At 43.6% G+C, this 12,972-nt stretch overlaps 3 protein-coding genes across 7 annotated transcripts in view; 1 reads left to right on the top strand and 2 right to left on the bottom strand.

Moving 5' to 3' along the window:
• The window catches only part of LOC128399909 (immunoglobulin superfamily member 1-like), a 270,931-nt gene that overhangs the window by 11,720 nt on the left and 246,239 nt on the right, over positions 1–12,972 (bottom strand). Inside the window, exons 1-3 of one of the 5 annotated variants that reach the window (XM_053361768.1) lie at positions 6,763–7,271; positions 3,136–3,171; positions 1,554–1,841 (exon numbers count right to left, since the gene is read on the bottom strand). In XM_053361768.1, the coding sequence (XP_053217743.1) occupies positions 1,554–1,812 (259 nt within the window). In that variant the 5' untranslated portion in view covers positions 1,813–1,841; positions 3,136–3,171; positions 6,763–7,271. Of the gene's footprint in view, positions 1–1,553; positions 1,842–3,135; positions 3,172–4,533; positions 5,375–6,762; positions 7,272–12,972 lie in introns of those variants that run through there. The other 4 variants (XM_053361771.1, XM_053361770.1, XM_053361767.1 and 1 more) reach the window with 4 other exon arrangements.
• LOC128399910 (brain-specific angiogenesis inhibitor 1-associated protein 2-like) overlaps positions 1–12,972 on the top strand; it is a 157,316-nt gene that overhangs the window by 744 nt on the left and 143,600 nt on the right. The gene's annotated exons all lie outside the window — the stretch shown is intronic.
• Positions 10,664–12,711, bottom strand: LOC128398899 (immunoglobulin superfamily member 1-like). Its single transcript, XM_053360163.1, has 2 exons — positions 12,425–12,711; positions 10,664–11,076 (listed from the first exon to the last, which is right to left on the bottom strand). Exons 1-2 carry the CDS (start codon positions 12,549–12,551, stop codon positions 10,664–10,666), a joined length of 540 nt encoding a protein of 179 aa, XP_053216138.1. The 5' UTR covers positions 12,552–12,711.

Raw genomic sequence — 12,972 nt, forward strand, 5'->3', positions numbered from 1 at the left:
CTCAGCACTCTTTATCTGTCTGTTTGGTGGTAACCAAAGCAATGGCAGGGAGATGAGGGCAGAGAGGAAAAGTTGGCTGGTAGATGGGATCTGCTCTAGGTCACATAGAATATGGGAGGAAGTAGCAGACATTCATATGCTATGCAGGTTTCAGTTTGTACCACCAAAGGCCTCTGGGAAGAAGGGCATATAATTTTTGACCTTTTAATCTTTGATAATCTCACACAGAGACCTTTATCAGGTTTTCTACTCCCCGAGCCCAATAATCCAGGAGTCAGTTTCTCCTGGATCTAATCTTAAGCCATTTTCATGTTCATTCACTCCTCAGGCGCCTCCAGACATCCTTTTTTAATATACTGAATAGCCATGATCATTTGTGCTCATGATGCTATTGGGTTGGTAATACGTGAGCCCATTTTCAATAATGTTTGTAGCTGCAACCGTTTTGGGGTAGCCATACTGCTTCATTTCCAATCAGTGCACGTTCTGTAACTTGCTGGAATTCTGCTTTGGGGGGCTCTCCAAGCTGATGTTTCTTTGCAGCTTTAATTCCCCAATTCCACTGAATGATTGCTGTCCAGAGGGGCTATAGCACAACCAAAGTGGGACAAAAATAAACCAGGGGTTTCAGCAGGCACTTACAGGATATGCACTGACTTGAAAATGAAGCAGTGTGTGTTCTTCCCCCACAAGGGTCAGTTATTAATCTTGGTTGCGCAGTAATGGTGGTGAGGCGATCTTTGTAAGATGTCCTTTGGTGATAGATATCCTCGAGGAGTGTTATACCATCAGTCTCCAGAATGTCTCTCTGCAACTTAACTGACCCTTGTGAGGGCAGAACAGTGTGACTGTCTCAAAACTTCTGCAGGCACAAACAGGATTGAAAACAAGCTCATCTATGACCCTGGTAGGATTCTGAGCACAGTTAACATAGAGAACACTACAAATGTTCTGGGTTTGTTTTTTGTCTTTTGTCCTGCTTTCGTGGCACTATAGTTAGTCTGGACAGCAATAATGTGGTAGCATTTGAGATGCACCACAGAATAAAAGAGAATAAAGCCATCACTAACATGTTACTCTGGTCCATGGGGTCACGAAGAGTCGGACACGACTAAGCGACTAAACGACTAAACAACTAAACAACAACAACAACAAACATGTTACTATAGTGTCACAAATACACCTGCAATAAATTGCCAGTCTGAAGGGCCCAAAATCCAGATGTTACTTAGGTCTGTCTATGCCCTTAGGCAAAATACACAGGTTTCTTGGTAGGAGAAAATAATAATTTTATTATTTATATGCCGCCCATCTGACTGGGTTGCCCCAGAAAAGCAGGAACACTATTCTGTAGAATCAGGTTTAGAACTAACGAAGCAGGATTATCTTTTATAAGGCTGAGCAGGACTTTGGTCATATCCACTCCACACATCTAAATCACATTTATACCACGTTAACAGTCATGGCTTCCCTCAGAGGATTCTGGGAAGTGTAGTTTAACCCTCACAAAGTTACAATCCCCTCCACCCTTAGCCAATTGCTGAACCTCTTACCTAATACAAACAACTCCACGGAGTTGCTGTGTTCTGACCGGTATGTTTTCAGTGGCATTCTGTAGTGACAGCTGTATGTCCCTCCATCTTTTCTTGTGACATCACTGATGTGAAACAGTGCCTTTCTTTTATATCCACCACTGGTGGTGTTTATTTTCACACCATCTTTATGCAGAAAGAAATCCAGCCAGCAGTCTAAATGAACCCAGCAAGAGATGGTGACATTTCCTCCCAGAGAGACTATCCAGCTAGGGCTCATGTGGATGTGGGGAGGATGGAAAATTCTCTCTGGAATGACGACAAAAAGAAAACAGTATGCTGGATGGTGGGGAGAGATTCTGCAAGAGAGAACCTATCTCTGGAAAGTTTTCATCCCTAGAAGCCAAGCAAATTGCTGTGTGAAGAAAGTGAACACAATCCAACAGTTCCAACCTATGGCAAGCATTGGAAGTGAGAATGACAGCTCCCCACATTAAATGTGGTTGTGCGCAGCCCCCTGGACCCTATGCGCCACCATTAGCACAGGCTTGGCTTTGCCTTCCCCAGGTGGGATACCTGGAGGTCTCTGCCTACCTCAGCCAGCTACCCAATCCTGGCTGGGGAGGCGTTGCCAAGGTGATCAGACCAGGTAGGGGGAGGGACCACCTGCCCACACAATAGGGGGAGGATCTTACCTGGGAATCATGTCCTTATTGGTTCTCTTGCATCACGTATAACACACGCACACACACACACACACACACTTATAAATTGTATCTCATGTAAAGTGTCAAGGCAGCGTACCGCAATATAAATACGATAAAATGTCATAATAACAGTACAATATGTATTGCAGTGGTTCTGGTCCTTCCTGGAGAACAAGTCCCAGAAGGTGGTTCTGAGAGTATATTGGCAAGGTTCTTTCTTGCTTCCTGTGCTTATTACTTTCTGTGTGAGTGAGATTGTCTAGATATTTGGGCTCAAGTGCTGCCAGGGTGTGGAGGACACCACCTCATCCTCTCACTCTGCCACCTGCTGCTAGAGAAGTAGTGGAAGTTCTTAGAGGGTATCTGGGGTAGTGGTGGCATGAACTGAATGAAAATTATGATATCAAAACAAGATGAACGTGCTTAGGGATTCTGGGGTAGATGTATAAATAGTTTTAGGTGCGGTTGCACTCACCCTGAGGACTCAAGTTTGAAGCTCAGATAGGCTTTGGGATCTGACACTGCCCCTGAATGTGGCTGTAGTGGCCAAGAGTGCCGCCTTAGATATTTTAAAAACCAGCTTAGAATGGTGTGTGTTCTCTTCCATTTTTTAGTTTAAAATGACAGTGATTATGCTATCAATTATGTGATTCGAGAAATCACACAACATGCCCTATGTAGAGTGCCTTTGAAGAACATGCCCTCCCCAATCAAAATTCATGAGTGGCCAACTGGACTGAATGACAGGCATCTGCATGCAATGCTCAATCAGGACCTTGGAGATTGGAAGAGCCCCAAAGAATGAAAGTCAAAGACGCTGAAGGCATGTGATATCTAAAAGGTTTGAGGCTACTGGAGTCATTTCCCCACTCCATCCAGCCTTGTCGGGTCCTTACCTTCTGGAACGTTTTCCTCTTTAGTTATAGGGTAGCCTAGAAAGAAGAAATAAATAACTGAACTGATTCCACAGCAGCATCGCCATATCCTTCCATCCCCAGTAGTAAACACATATAGGCAGTGCTTTATTTAAGAGCTATATACACAATGGTCTGCAATGAGCTGCTTACTGAAATTTAGGGTTTTCTTTCTTGCAGAGGGAAAAAAAGCTCTGTTTTCGGAAGTGCTTTCAATGCAAACTACTTCAAAAGGGTGCAGTTAATTATTGTAGGTCTCTCTGCCTAGTCAACTGCTTAGCACTTTAAGGGAGCCCTGCTCACAAGGGAACAAGCAGGAGCTCACTGTAGGCTTCTGATTGTTCTACTGTAGTCATATCTGTACCTGTCTCACATACTGTATGACATCAGGTGTAGTGTAGGTGAGTGGAGCTTGGAGAAAATGGCCTGTAGGCCAAAGCTTTCCTCAGTCCCCTAACTACAGGTTTCAGATTTTGAGCCCACAACAGTGAATTCAGTGCTCATGCAAAGAAATGAGAGATCTAGCTCTTTCTTACATGCATATACCACATGCATATGCATTCCCCTGTTGCATAATCTCACACTTCAACCATCCTCTCCCCTCCAATCCATTTCCCTCATACTCACTGGATGCTACAATAGAGAAGGTGGAAGAGGTCCAATGGATTGCACAACATTTCATTTTTTAGATAAAGGCAGTTGGAGTAGGACCACTCAGGCTTGCAAATGCACAGCTTCCTGAGTGGGACATCTAGCAACTGGTAGAGAGGTTTAGATTGGAGAAACGAAGTGAAGAGAAGAAGTGCTTTTCTAAATAAATAACTTCAGCAGCAGGAACTCCAATCCCAGATCTCTCTTCTGGTTTGGCCACAAACAAAAGAGTCCCAGACCTTTTTCCAACTATACTGCTCCTGTGATTGTGGCTCAGTCTGTCACTTCCTCTCCATTCAACAGCACTGGCCGGGATCAGCTGTTCCTGCCAGCACCATATGCTCAGCAGCACCATGGGCAGAGCTGGCCCAATATGAAAAGTTGTACATGCTTTGCCACTGCTGCCTCCTCTCCTCCCCCTTAAAAAAAAAGTGCATCTGCAATGCATGGTGATGCATCTTCCCCAATCTCCTGCTGGAAAGAGGGCCTCAAGAGGAAGTCAAAATGTGCAGGAATGTTAGTTGGCTAGCTTTGAGATGAAGGCCCTGAAGAGGAAGAAGGCCAAAGCTCGAGATCGGACAACTATTGTCATGCTGAAATATTCTCTCTCTCTCTCTCTCTCTCTCTCTCTCTCTCTCTCTCTCTCTCTCTCTCTCACACACACACACACACACACACACACACACTCTTACTTCCCACTTGGGGCAAATCCTTGGGTTTTTTGCTCACCGAAAAAGAGGATGAAGAGGACAAGTCTCATGATGAAGCAAAGCAGAAGTCTTTAAGTCCTGATTCCAATGTCACAGCCTCCAAGTCTATTTAAACTGATGTTCTCAGTTAGTTTGCAGATTACTTTTGCAGGGCATGGGAAATGTGCAATATCATTTTATCACCCACTCCATCCTTTGCCTTAAGCCTCTCAATCTGCATACCACATATGATCTGATACCACATATTTTTCGTCACTGCTCCCCTTACTTTCATGCTGATTATTGTACCAAGAAGAGACCAGAACTGCTTACAGTTCACCCACAATGTAGGAAGCCAGGAAGGCTGCCTTAACTAGCAATGAGTAACTCCATCAGCTTTGGCTAGTCCCTCTTCCTCATTTTCCCATTTGTAGCTGCTCTCCAGAGTCCCACATCAGTCAGAGAACTTTTTTCAAAACAGGTTCTCTTGAAAATCCATCAGTTTAGTACAAATTTCTCCTTTTCATCTTTGCATGCAATTTTGCTTAAAAGGCATGCTTTTGCAATGCAGTTTTTTCCATATACAGTATAATAAAAATGTTACTGTTATTTTCATTAGTATATGCATTTTTATGCAAACTTTACCCTAGAAAAATTATTCTTGTATACGTTACACTGCATTGAAATATCTTGAGAAGTGTGAATTTCAAAAGATGGCTGTGTTTTGGTTTGCATATCATTTTGGAAAGCATGAATCTGGAAGGTTTGCCTATAAATGAGAACTGAATCAGATTTCTTCCCCCATAGTAAGTCCTAGCTAACCAAGCTGGGTTAGAAACACACAGATCTGCCTTATAGAACACTTAGAGAGGACCATGATTAAGTGGCATACAAATTATAATATATGGCAGACCTTCAGGCAATCTAGTTCCATATCGCCTATAAAAACTCCCCAGAGTTTTAAGCAGGGTTCTCATTTCTAAACTTAGTCCAGATGAATCTGGGCCTGAACCCAGGTTTTCTGCATACAAAGCATAAAATGTGGTTGGGAGGATAAAATGGGGAGGGGGAGTGGTTCTGTTTTTGCAGCCTTGTTCTCCTAGGAGGAAAGGCAGAATATGAATGTGATTAAACAAATATGTCAGTAAATATTAAAGCACCAAATAAAAAAATGGGAAATATTGCTGTTATTGTTTGCTTAAAATATTTATAGATTGCCTTTTTGAGAGAGAATTTATTGAAGGCAACTTACAAAAGAGATAAAAAAATACAATTCCAATGATGTTTTTGTCATGTTTATTTTTATTTATTCAAAACCAAAACCATATAGTTCAATGACATAATGAATTAAAGAGAAAACAGAACAGAACCATACAATTGCATAAAAATTTAAATTAAGCTCACGCGGACCAAAAAAAATACTAATTTAAGTTGCTGCATTCACAATGCCTGTGATGATGATGATGACTATATTTGATATTGGAGAGTAGAAATATATCCTTTTTTAAAAAATGAATTGCCTTGTTTATAAATATCAGGTTGTTGTTGTTGTCATGTTGCCATGCCCTCAGCTGGTACCAAAGACAGACTGCCCTCAAGTCACCTGTACCAGCTTCCAGCGGTGAAGGAAGGCATCGTGACACCTAGGATGGGCGTCTACGACGCATGCACCATACGTAGCGCCGCCGCACATGCGCTGTATAGCGGTTTGCCACCGGCGCTGCTCCATTGCCGTACAGATGGTGCCGGGATCTCTCCATCGCTGCTACAGCTGCGAGCAGAGGATCCCTGCACCATCCGTACGGCACTGGAGTGGCGCCGGTGGCAAACCGCTATACAGTGCATGTGCGGCGGCGCTACATACGGCGCATGCGTGCAACACCACACATGTGCGTTACTTAGCTCCGGGATCCTCTGCTTGTGGCTGCAGCCGCGAATGGAGGATCCTCCACATGCGGCTGTGTCGGCGCAATGGCTGCTCGTGCCGCCGCGAGCCCCCTGCGGGTCACCCTCACAGACATGGAACTCAGGCCGCACCGCTCCCCCCCACCCGCCCCCCATTGAGACACCACTGCCAGCTTCTTGCTCTCTGTCAGGTGTACAGCCGGATTTTTGACAGGTATTTCTAAACTGCCTTTCTTCCCAAAGCCAACACGGATACTGTGGAGTATTAGATATTTCCTACTTCTTAAGAAGCCATTCAAGAGGCATGTGTGTGCAGTACCATTTATTTAAAACAGAAATATTAAAATGTTTTATCATCATTTACAGTGTAGAGAAGCACATGGTTTCAGTTTTGATTTATCTTATCTGGTTATTTTGACTCATTTAAAACAATACTGGCCCTGCTCCATCATACCAACCCTGCTCCTCTCCAAATTCTCTCCACATCCATAACCAACTGTCACTCCAAGTTCAACTTCAGACTCAACTGCCTCGCTCAACTGTCCCCCAGCAGAATTCAAAGTCCTTTTTCAAAACTTTAATCCAATCACCATTCACTAGCAAGATTCCAAGCACCCACCCCCCAACAACAAATGCCATTAATTTGCATATTATTCTTGATTTGATTGATTTGACATGATTTATTGTATTTCTATGCTGCTTTTCTTTCAAAAGAATCTCAAAGAGGCTTACAAACAAGAACAGCCATATAACAAAACAGAACAGAACTTCCCAAATACAGTATATATCATAGTAAAATAATTAACAATCAATAAAACAATTAGAATCCATTAAAGACTATTCATGAAACAGCCACTAATATAATAAGCTAAACATCACAAATACAGCACAAGTCATACTATAGGATAAACAAATCAATATGGCATGTATAATCTATAAAACAATAGTAACAATATTAACAAAACAGCAACTAAAAAAAATGAGCTAAGCTTGCCTACACACTTATCTCATATAACTCTAATATTATTACATATACAATACAATACTATTTACATAAACACCAGAACATCACAGTTGACTTCAACGATTTTATGATTTTCTCACTTAAAGACGTTACTAATAACTGCAAATAATAACATATTTTACAAGGGACATTTGAACACTGCTATTTTCATTCACATATAAAATATGTTTTTTTCCATGTAGTTGAAAATGAATCTTTCTTCTTTTTTTGTCTTTTTAAAAAACTTTTGTTTGCATCTGGGGACATGTAAAGAAAAGACGGGAATCAGTGGTCCTCCAAGTGCTGCTGAACTACTACCACTCCTAGCAGCCTTAGACAGCACATGCGGGCTGATGAGAGCACTAGTTTGGTCTGGAAGGCACCAGGCAGGCAAAGGCCAATGTAGCACACATGTGAAACCACCTCCAAAGACTTCACCTGAAAGACAAGGTATAAATATTTCCCTTAATACCACCTCAATACCACCCAGCTGTGGCCTCTTCTGTAACATCAAGAATCCCCAAGCACCCCAAAAAAAACTCAATTTGGGTTTCTTTGTTTCCTTTTTAAAGAGGAGGCACATTGAGTTGGAGAAGAACAAGTTATCTCACCTAGTGTACACGCTCCCTTTGGAAACGCCGATCCAAAGTCAATATATAGCCAAGGAGTACAGTGACCAGACCACCTATGACAAAGCGAATGATGTTCACCAGGGTGTGATCGCTCTCTGAAAAGGAAAAGAATAAATCAAGTTGCAGACCCACTCACAGTGACTCCTGCCCCAGGGAGAAAAGGCCTAGACAATGTTAGGTGTGGCAAACTGCACAAGATAATGTTCTGGGATTTAAAAAATTAGCTTTTATTGATTACAGTTGTAGGTAGGCTTTGGCTGAGAATCTGATTAACGTTAATATAAAAGTAGTTTACTCACAGATTCATTCAGGTTCACAGACATATCCCTGAAGGCAGACTTTGGTTACTTAACAACTAGAACTATTCCATAAAAAAGTTAGTCCCAAGTGACTGCGACTAAGCAGTCACTTCTCCAAACACACAGCAACATACAAAATGGAGAACACACACTGATCAGAACATGGAGGTCGTGTGCTCCTCCATGCTAGTACAACAGACCAGACCCTCTTCAAGTCACATGTAGTGGAAGTCTGTCCCAGCTCAGGAGGAAACAGGAAGTCTTCTCCTGAGTGGTACAAAACACCCCCTAACATGTCCACTGTAGGAATGTTGTACTTGACTGCAGTTTTACATCCCACAGGAAGTTCTATGGCCTGTTTGCTCTTATACTTGGCTTCTGGGCAGACTTCCCACTAGATCCCTCTAACACAGTGTTTCCCAACCTTGGGCCTCCAGCTGTTTTTGAACTACAACTCCCATCATCCCTGACTAGCAAGACCAGTGGCAAGGGATGATGGGAATTGTAGTCCAAAAACAGCTGGAGGCCCAAGGTTGGGAAACACTGCTCTAACAGGTCCCCTGTGATCACACCTGCTTTGGGTTGGAGGTGTTGCACCACTTTACCCAAGTTTGTACCAGTTTATATCTAGTTTGTACCCAGTAGCATTTTTTCATGATTCATGTCAATTTCAGAATTAACTAAATAAGGTTCAAAGAAATTGGGTGATAGCCAGCCAGTAATACTCAGAGTAGATCCATTGAAATGCAAGAGATTCACTTTGGTCCATTGATTTCAAGGGCCCTACTCTGAGTATGACTTAGTTGGATAGGAACCTGTTAAACCAAATAATATAGTAAGGCACACTGTTAGATAGCCAAGTAAGAAACCATACCTGATATCAGGAGTTCTATTGGGTCACTCTGTAGTGATAACGCCTTTGGCCTTTTTTCTGCTACATAGCTGCAACTGTAGCTCCCTTTGTTGTCCCAGCTGACATTGTGAATGGACAATGTAGCATGATATAATTCACTTTCCATGGTCCAGTTTAGTGATGGGTCTCCATCCTTATGGAGATAGAACATCATGGCTTCTTTCCCAGTTTCACACCTGATTGTGACTTGTTCTCCAAAGGCAACCAAGTTGCTAGGACTCATGGAAATTGTTGGTATATATAAATTAGGGTCTGTCACAGAAAAACAGCCCACAGAAGTGAGATGACCATCAGCACAACATGGCAGAAACTGTTCTCAGGGACAGTGTAGAAAGCTGAAGCAGGATCTTAGGAAGATAGAAAGCTTATACTGAATCAAGATCATTGGCCCATCTAACTCAGTATTTTCTACACTGACTGGCAGTGGTTCTGGCAGAGTTCCAGGCAGGGGACACTTCTAGCCCTACTTGGAAATCCTGGGAACTGAACCTGGGACCTTTGGCATGCAAAGCAGACACCCTACCACTAAGCTATGACCCATCCTCTTAGAGCAAGGGTTGAGAACCTCTTTCAGCCCAAAGGCTGTATACCCTTCTGGGCAACATTCTGGGGGCCACATGCCATTGGTCCGTGGGGCCAATGTGGAGAGAACAATGAATACACACTTTAACTTTGAACAATAGGGTAGTTTCTACACACACCCCTCTCTGTTTTCCACCTAGGCAAGCAAACAGAGTTCAAGGGCACATTGCAGTCAGGCAAAAACACACAGTTACAAACGTAGCTGAACCAGACACATAAACAATAAGCAAAACACAACAAAAAGTACATGACTGAATCAAGCAATTTGCACACAAAGTGTAATAAGATCTATTTAAAGTATTTTTAAAAATATACTTAAACAATACCCTGGTCCTTCTCACCCCAAACCCCATTCCTTGGCAGGGTGCCTCTGTGTGGACATGGGTGTCTTCTACTGGGAAAGCCAGCCAGGTAGGTGATGCTACTCACTGGGCAGCCTGCCAGAGTCTGGAATGTGGACCAGAGCTAGGTTGCAGACCACTTCCCTCTTCCTGCTGCTTTGGCTGGCAGAGAGGGCTTGCTACTGCTCTTGAGGCAGCAGCCACCTCTGCCCTGTATGCAGTTGGTGGGCAGCCCTGAGGAGCTGCCGCCACCAACACTTCACACCACCGCAGCAGCAGCCCCACCAGAGCACTCCAGTTTGCCATGGCCACCTCTGATGTTACCACTCCTCACTGTCTCACCCACTGCCCCCCAAGTGGTGAGGATGCAAGCAAGGACTAGCAGGGGAGCAGCCAAGCGATAGCCGCCATAAAGGGAACCCCGAAGAATCCAGCAGGAGAGCCATTTCCAGGCACCATTTATCTTGATTTGCTTGCACAAAGCTTATGTGGAGATTAGAGCATATCCAGTCTTGGCTGAGCATTCATTCTGATTTGTTTATGGGGCAAGTTATACCAAAATATGCCACGTTGGGCACCAAAATTCATTAGTTTAGAAGATCGTGAATGAAGATCCTCACCTACTAGGTAAAGGTCCACGGTATTACTTGCCTCCGAGATGAAGGGCCCTGATTGGGGTCTATAATTGCAGTAGTAGCTCCCTCCGTCAACTTCACTCGCATTGTTGATGAGGAACACAGCATCAGAGCTACTTGTCTCCACTGACTGTAATTCCTTCTTACCATCATCTTTATAAAGATAGCATGCCTTGTATGAATTATTGAAAGAGCACTGAATGGTGATGTTTTCCCCCAGCTGTGGCATTGCACTAGGATGAAAAGAAATGCTGGGCCTGGGTAGATCAGGATCTGTGAGAAAAAATGCATATGGCATCACTATTCTACTCATGACTGAGGAACTAAACCATTTCACCAGCAAAAATATTACACTGCTGCTAGCTCATCCTCTAGACAAGGGCAGTCCTAAAATGTGCATGTCTAGAGGATGAGCTAGCAGCAGTGCAGTATTGGCAAGCATCCTTAACCCGCTTGCTCGCTGTATTGTCCATAAAGTTGTCATATGCTCAGATTCAGACCACACTCATGCCCTTTGTGCTGAATCAAGCTGTTCTGTCTTTTGAGATTTCACAGACATTGTGCTAGCAGTTTTGAGGTTATCCTCACCAATATTGTGCTAGAAACTTGCTGTTCTTTTCAGGGTGAAAAAAACTGCCACTCACTATTCTTAGCTGAATTCTGGGATTATTCCCTCTTTCTCCACTCATGAGACATCATTGCATCTGTTCCTAAAAAGACTTACTTAACCTGCTTATGTTGTGCCATTGTGTATATGGACCTCAGAATAGATTGGTATACTTGTGGCAGTTGTTGGTTCTCTCTGCAGCCAAAATGTTCTAAAGTAGTTCTTGGTTAAAATCTATGAACACCCAACCCATTCCTAGACTGTCACTGTCAGTTCATCCCTTCTGCGCTCCTGTCACACAAAACTCCAGAGCCAGTAGGTGCAGAGGTGCCCACCTGACTCTGATGCGATTGCAGCTTAGCTGGATGGAGCAGGGTGACAGAGCCAATCTCATGCTCTCGCTGATGTGCTTGCACACCCCAGCCTCACCACCACTCTTGCCCACTCCAACTCCATCCTGATAGACGGCAGTGAAGCTGGTGTTACAAGAGTGACTCCACCCCATTACAGAGATTGCTACTGCCCCAATCTGTTAGGAGTCACAACTATGCAACCTGGGTCTTTACAAACAACAACAAAACAGCCTAGTAATTGCAAAACATGATGCAGAATTCTAAGTAGAGAAGGTTGGTGGGGGGCAGTCTTCTTTTTAGTTTCTCTCAGTTCCCTAGGGCAGGAACTGGATCCTAAAGATCATGGCACATGTTAGGAGCATAGGAAGCTGCTATTGTCTATTCTGATCAGCGTCTGTTCCCCAGAGTTTCAGACAGAGGCATTCCCAGCCACACCTGGAGATGTTGGGGGTTAAACTTAGGACCTTCTGCATGCAAAGCAGATGTTCTACCACTAAGCTACAGCCCTTGATATGTCTGTCCAGTTATCCAGAACATGCAGCTTCCTTTGTACTTTCCTATGAGACATAGAACAGATCCTGTAGCTACAACTCAAATAGTACCCAAAATCAAGAACGAGGCATGGGACTAGGTAGGATATGGCCAAAGTTAGTTCTCGTACCTGTTATCTTGATTGTCACGAAGTCACTGGGCTCTGAGATGATAAAAGGTTTCTCCTTGACACTGTACCTGCAGCTATAGTTCCCTCCATCCTCCAAGTTAGCATCTTTCATGAAGAATGTGCCCATGGTCCCATTAATCTCTATGACTTGAAGAGGTATTTGTTTTCCAGCCTTCTCAAAAAGGAACTTTGCAGCCCAGTCTTGGCTTTGGCAATTGATGGTGGCATTTCCACCCCGGACAACCCACTGAGTGTGAGCCAGGGTGATGTTGGGTTTGGATAACTTGGGATCTGTGCAAAGGAAGAAATTAATTGGCGAAGGCTATTCCAAGCCCATATTTGCTCTGACAATGGATGGTGACATTTACCCCTAAGGGTGATCCATTGAGTGTGGGTCAGAGAACTGATAGACTTGGGTAACATGAGAACTGTGCAAAGGAGGAAATGAGACAACAAGGAACCACCCCCATCACCAGTGCTGTGAATGTTAACAGCCTTCTGCAGGGTTGCCTGCCATCTTGTCCATCACTTCAGGGAAGCAAAATATA

This window comes from Podarcis raffonei, chromosome 13 (assembly GCF_027172205.1).
Source record: "Podarcis raffonei isolate rPodRaf1 chromosome 13, rPodRaf1.pri, whole genome shotgun sequence".
In the NCBI taxonomy this organism is placed as follows: domain Eukaryota; kingdom Metazoa; phylum Chordata; class Lepidosauria; order Squamata; family Lacertidae; genus Podarcis; species Podarcis raffonei.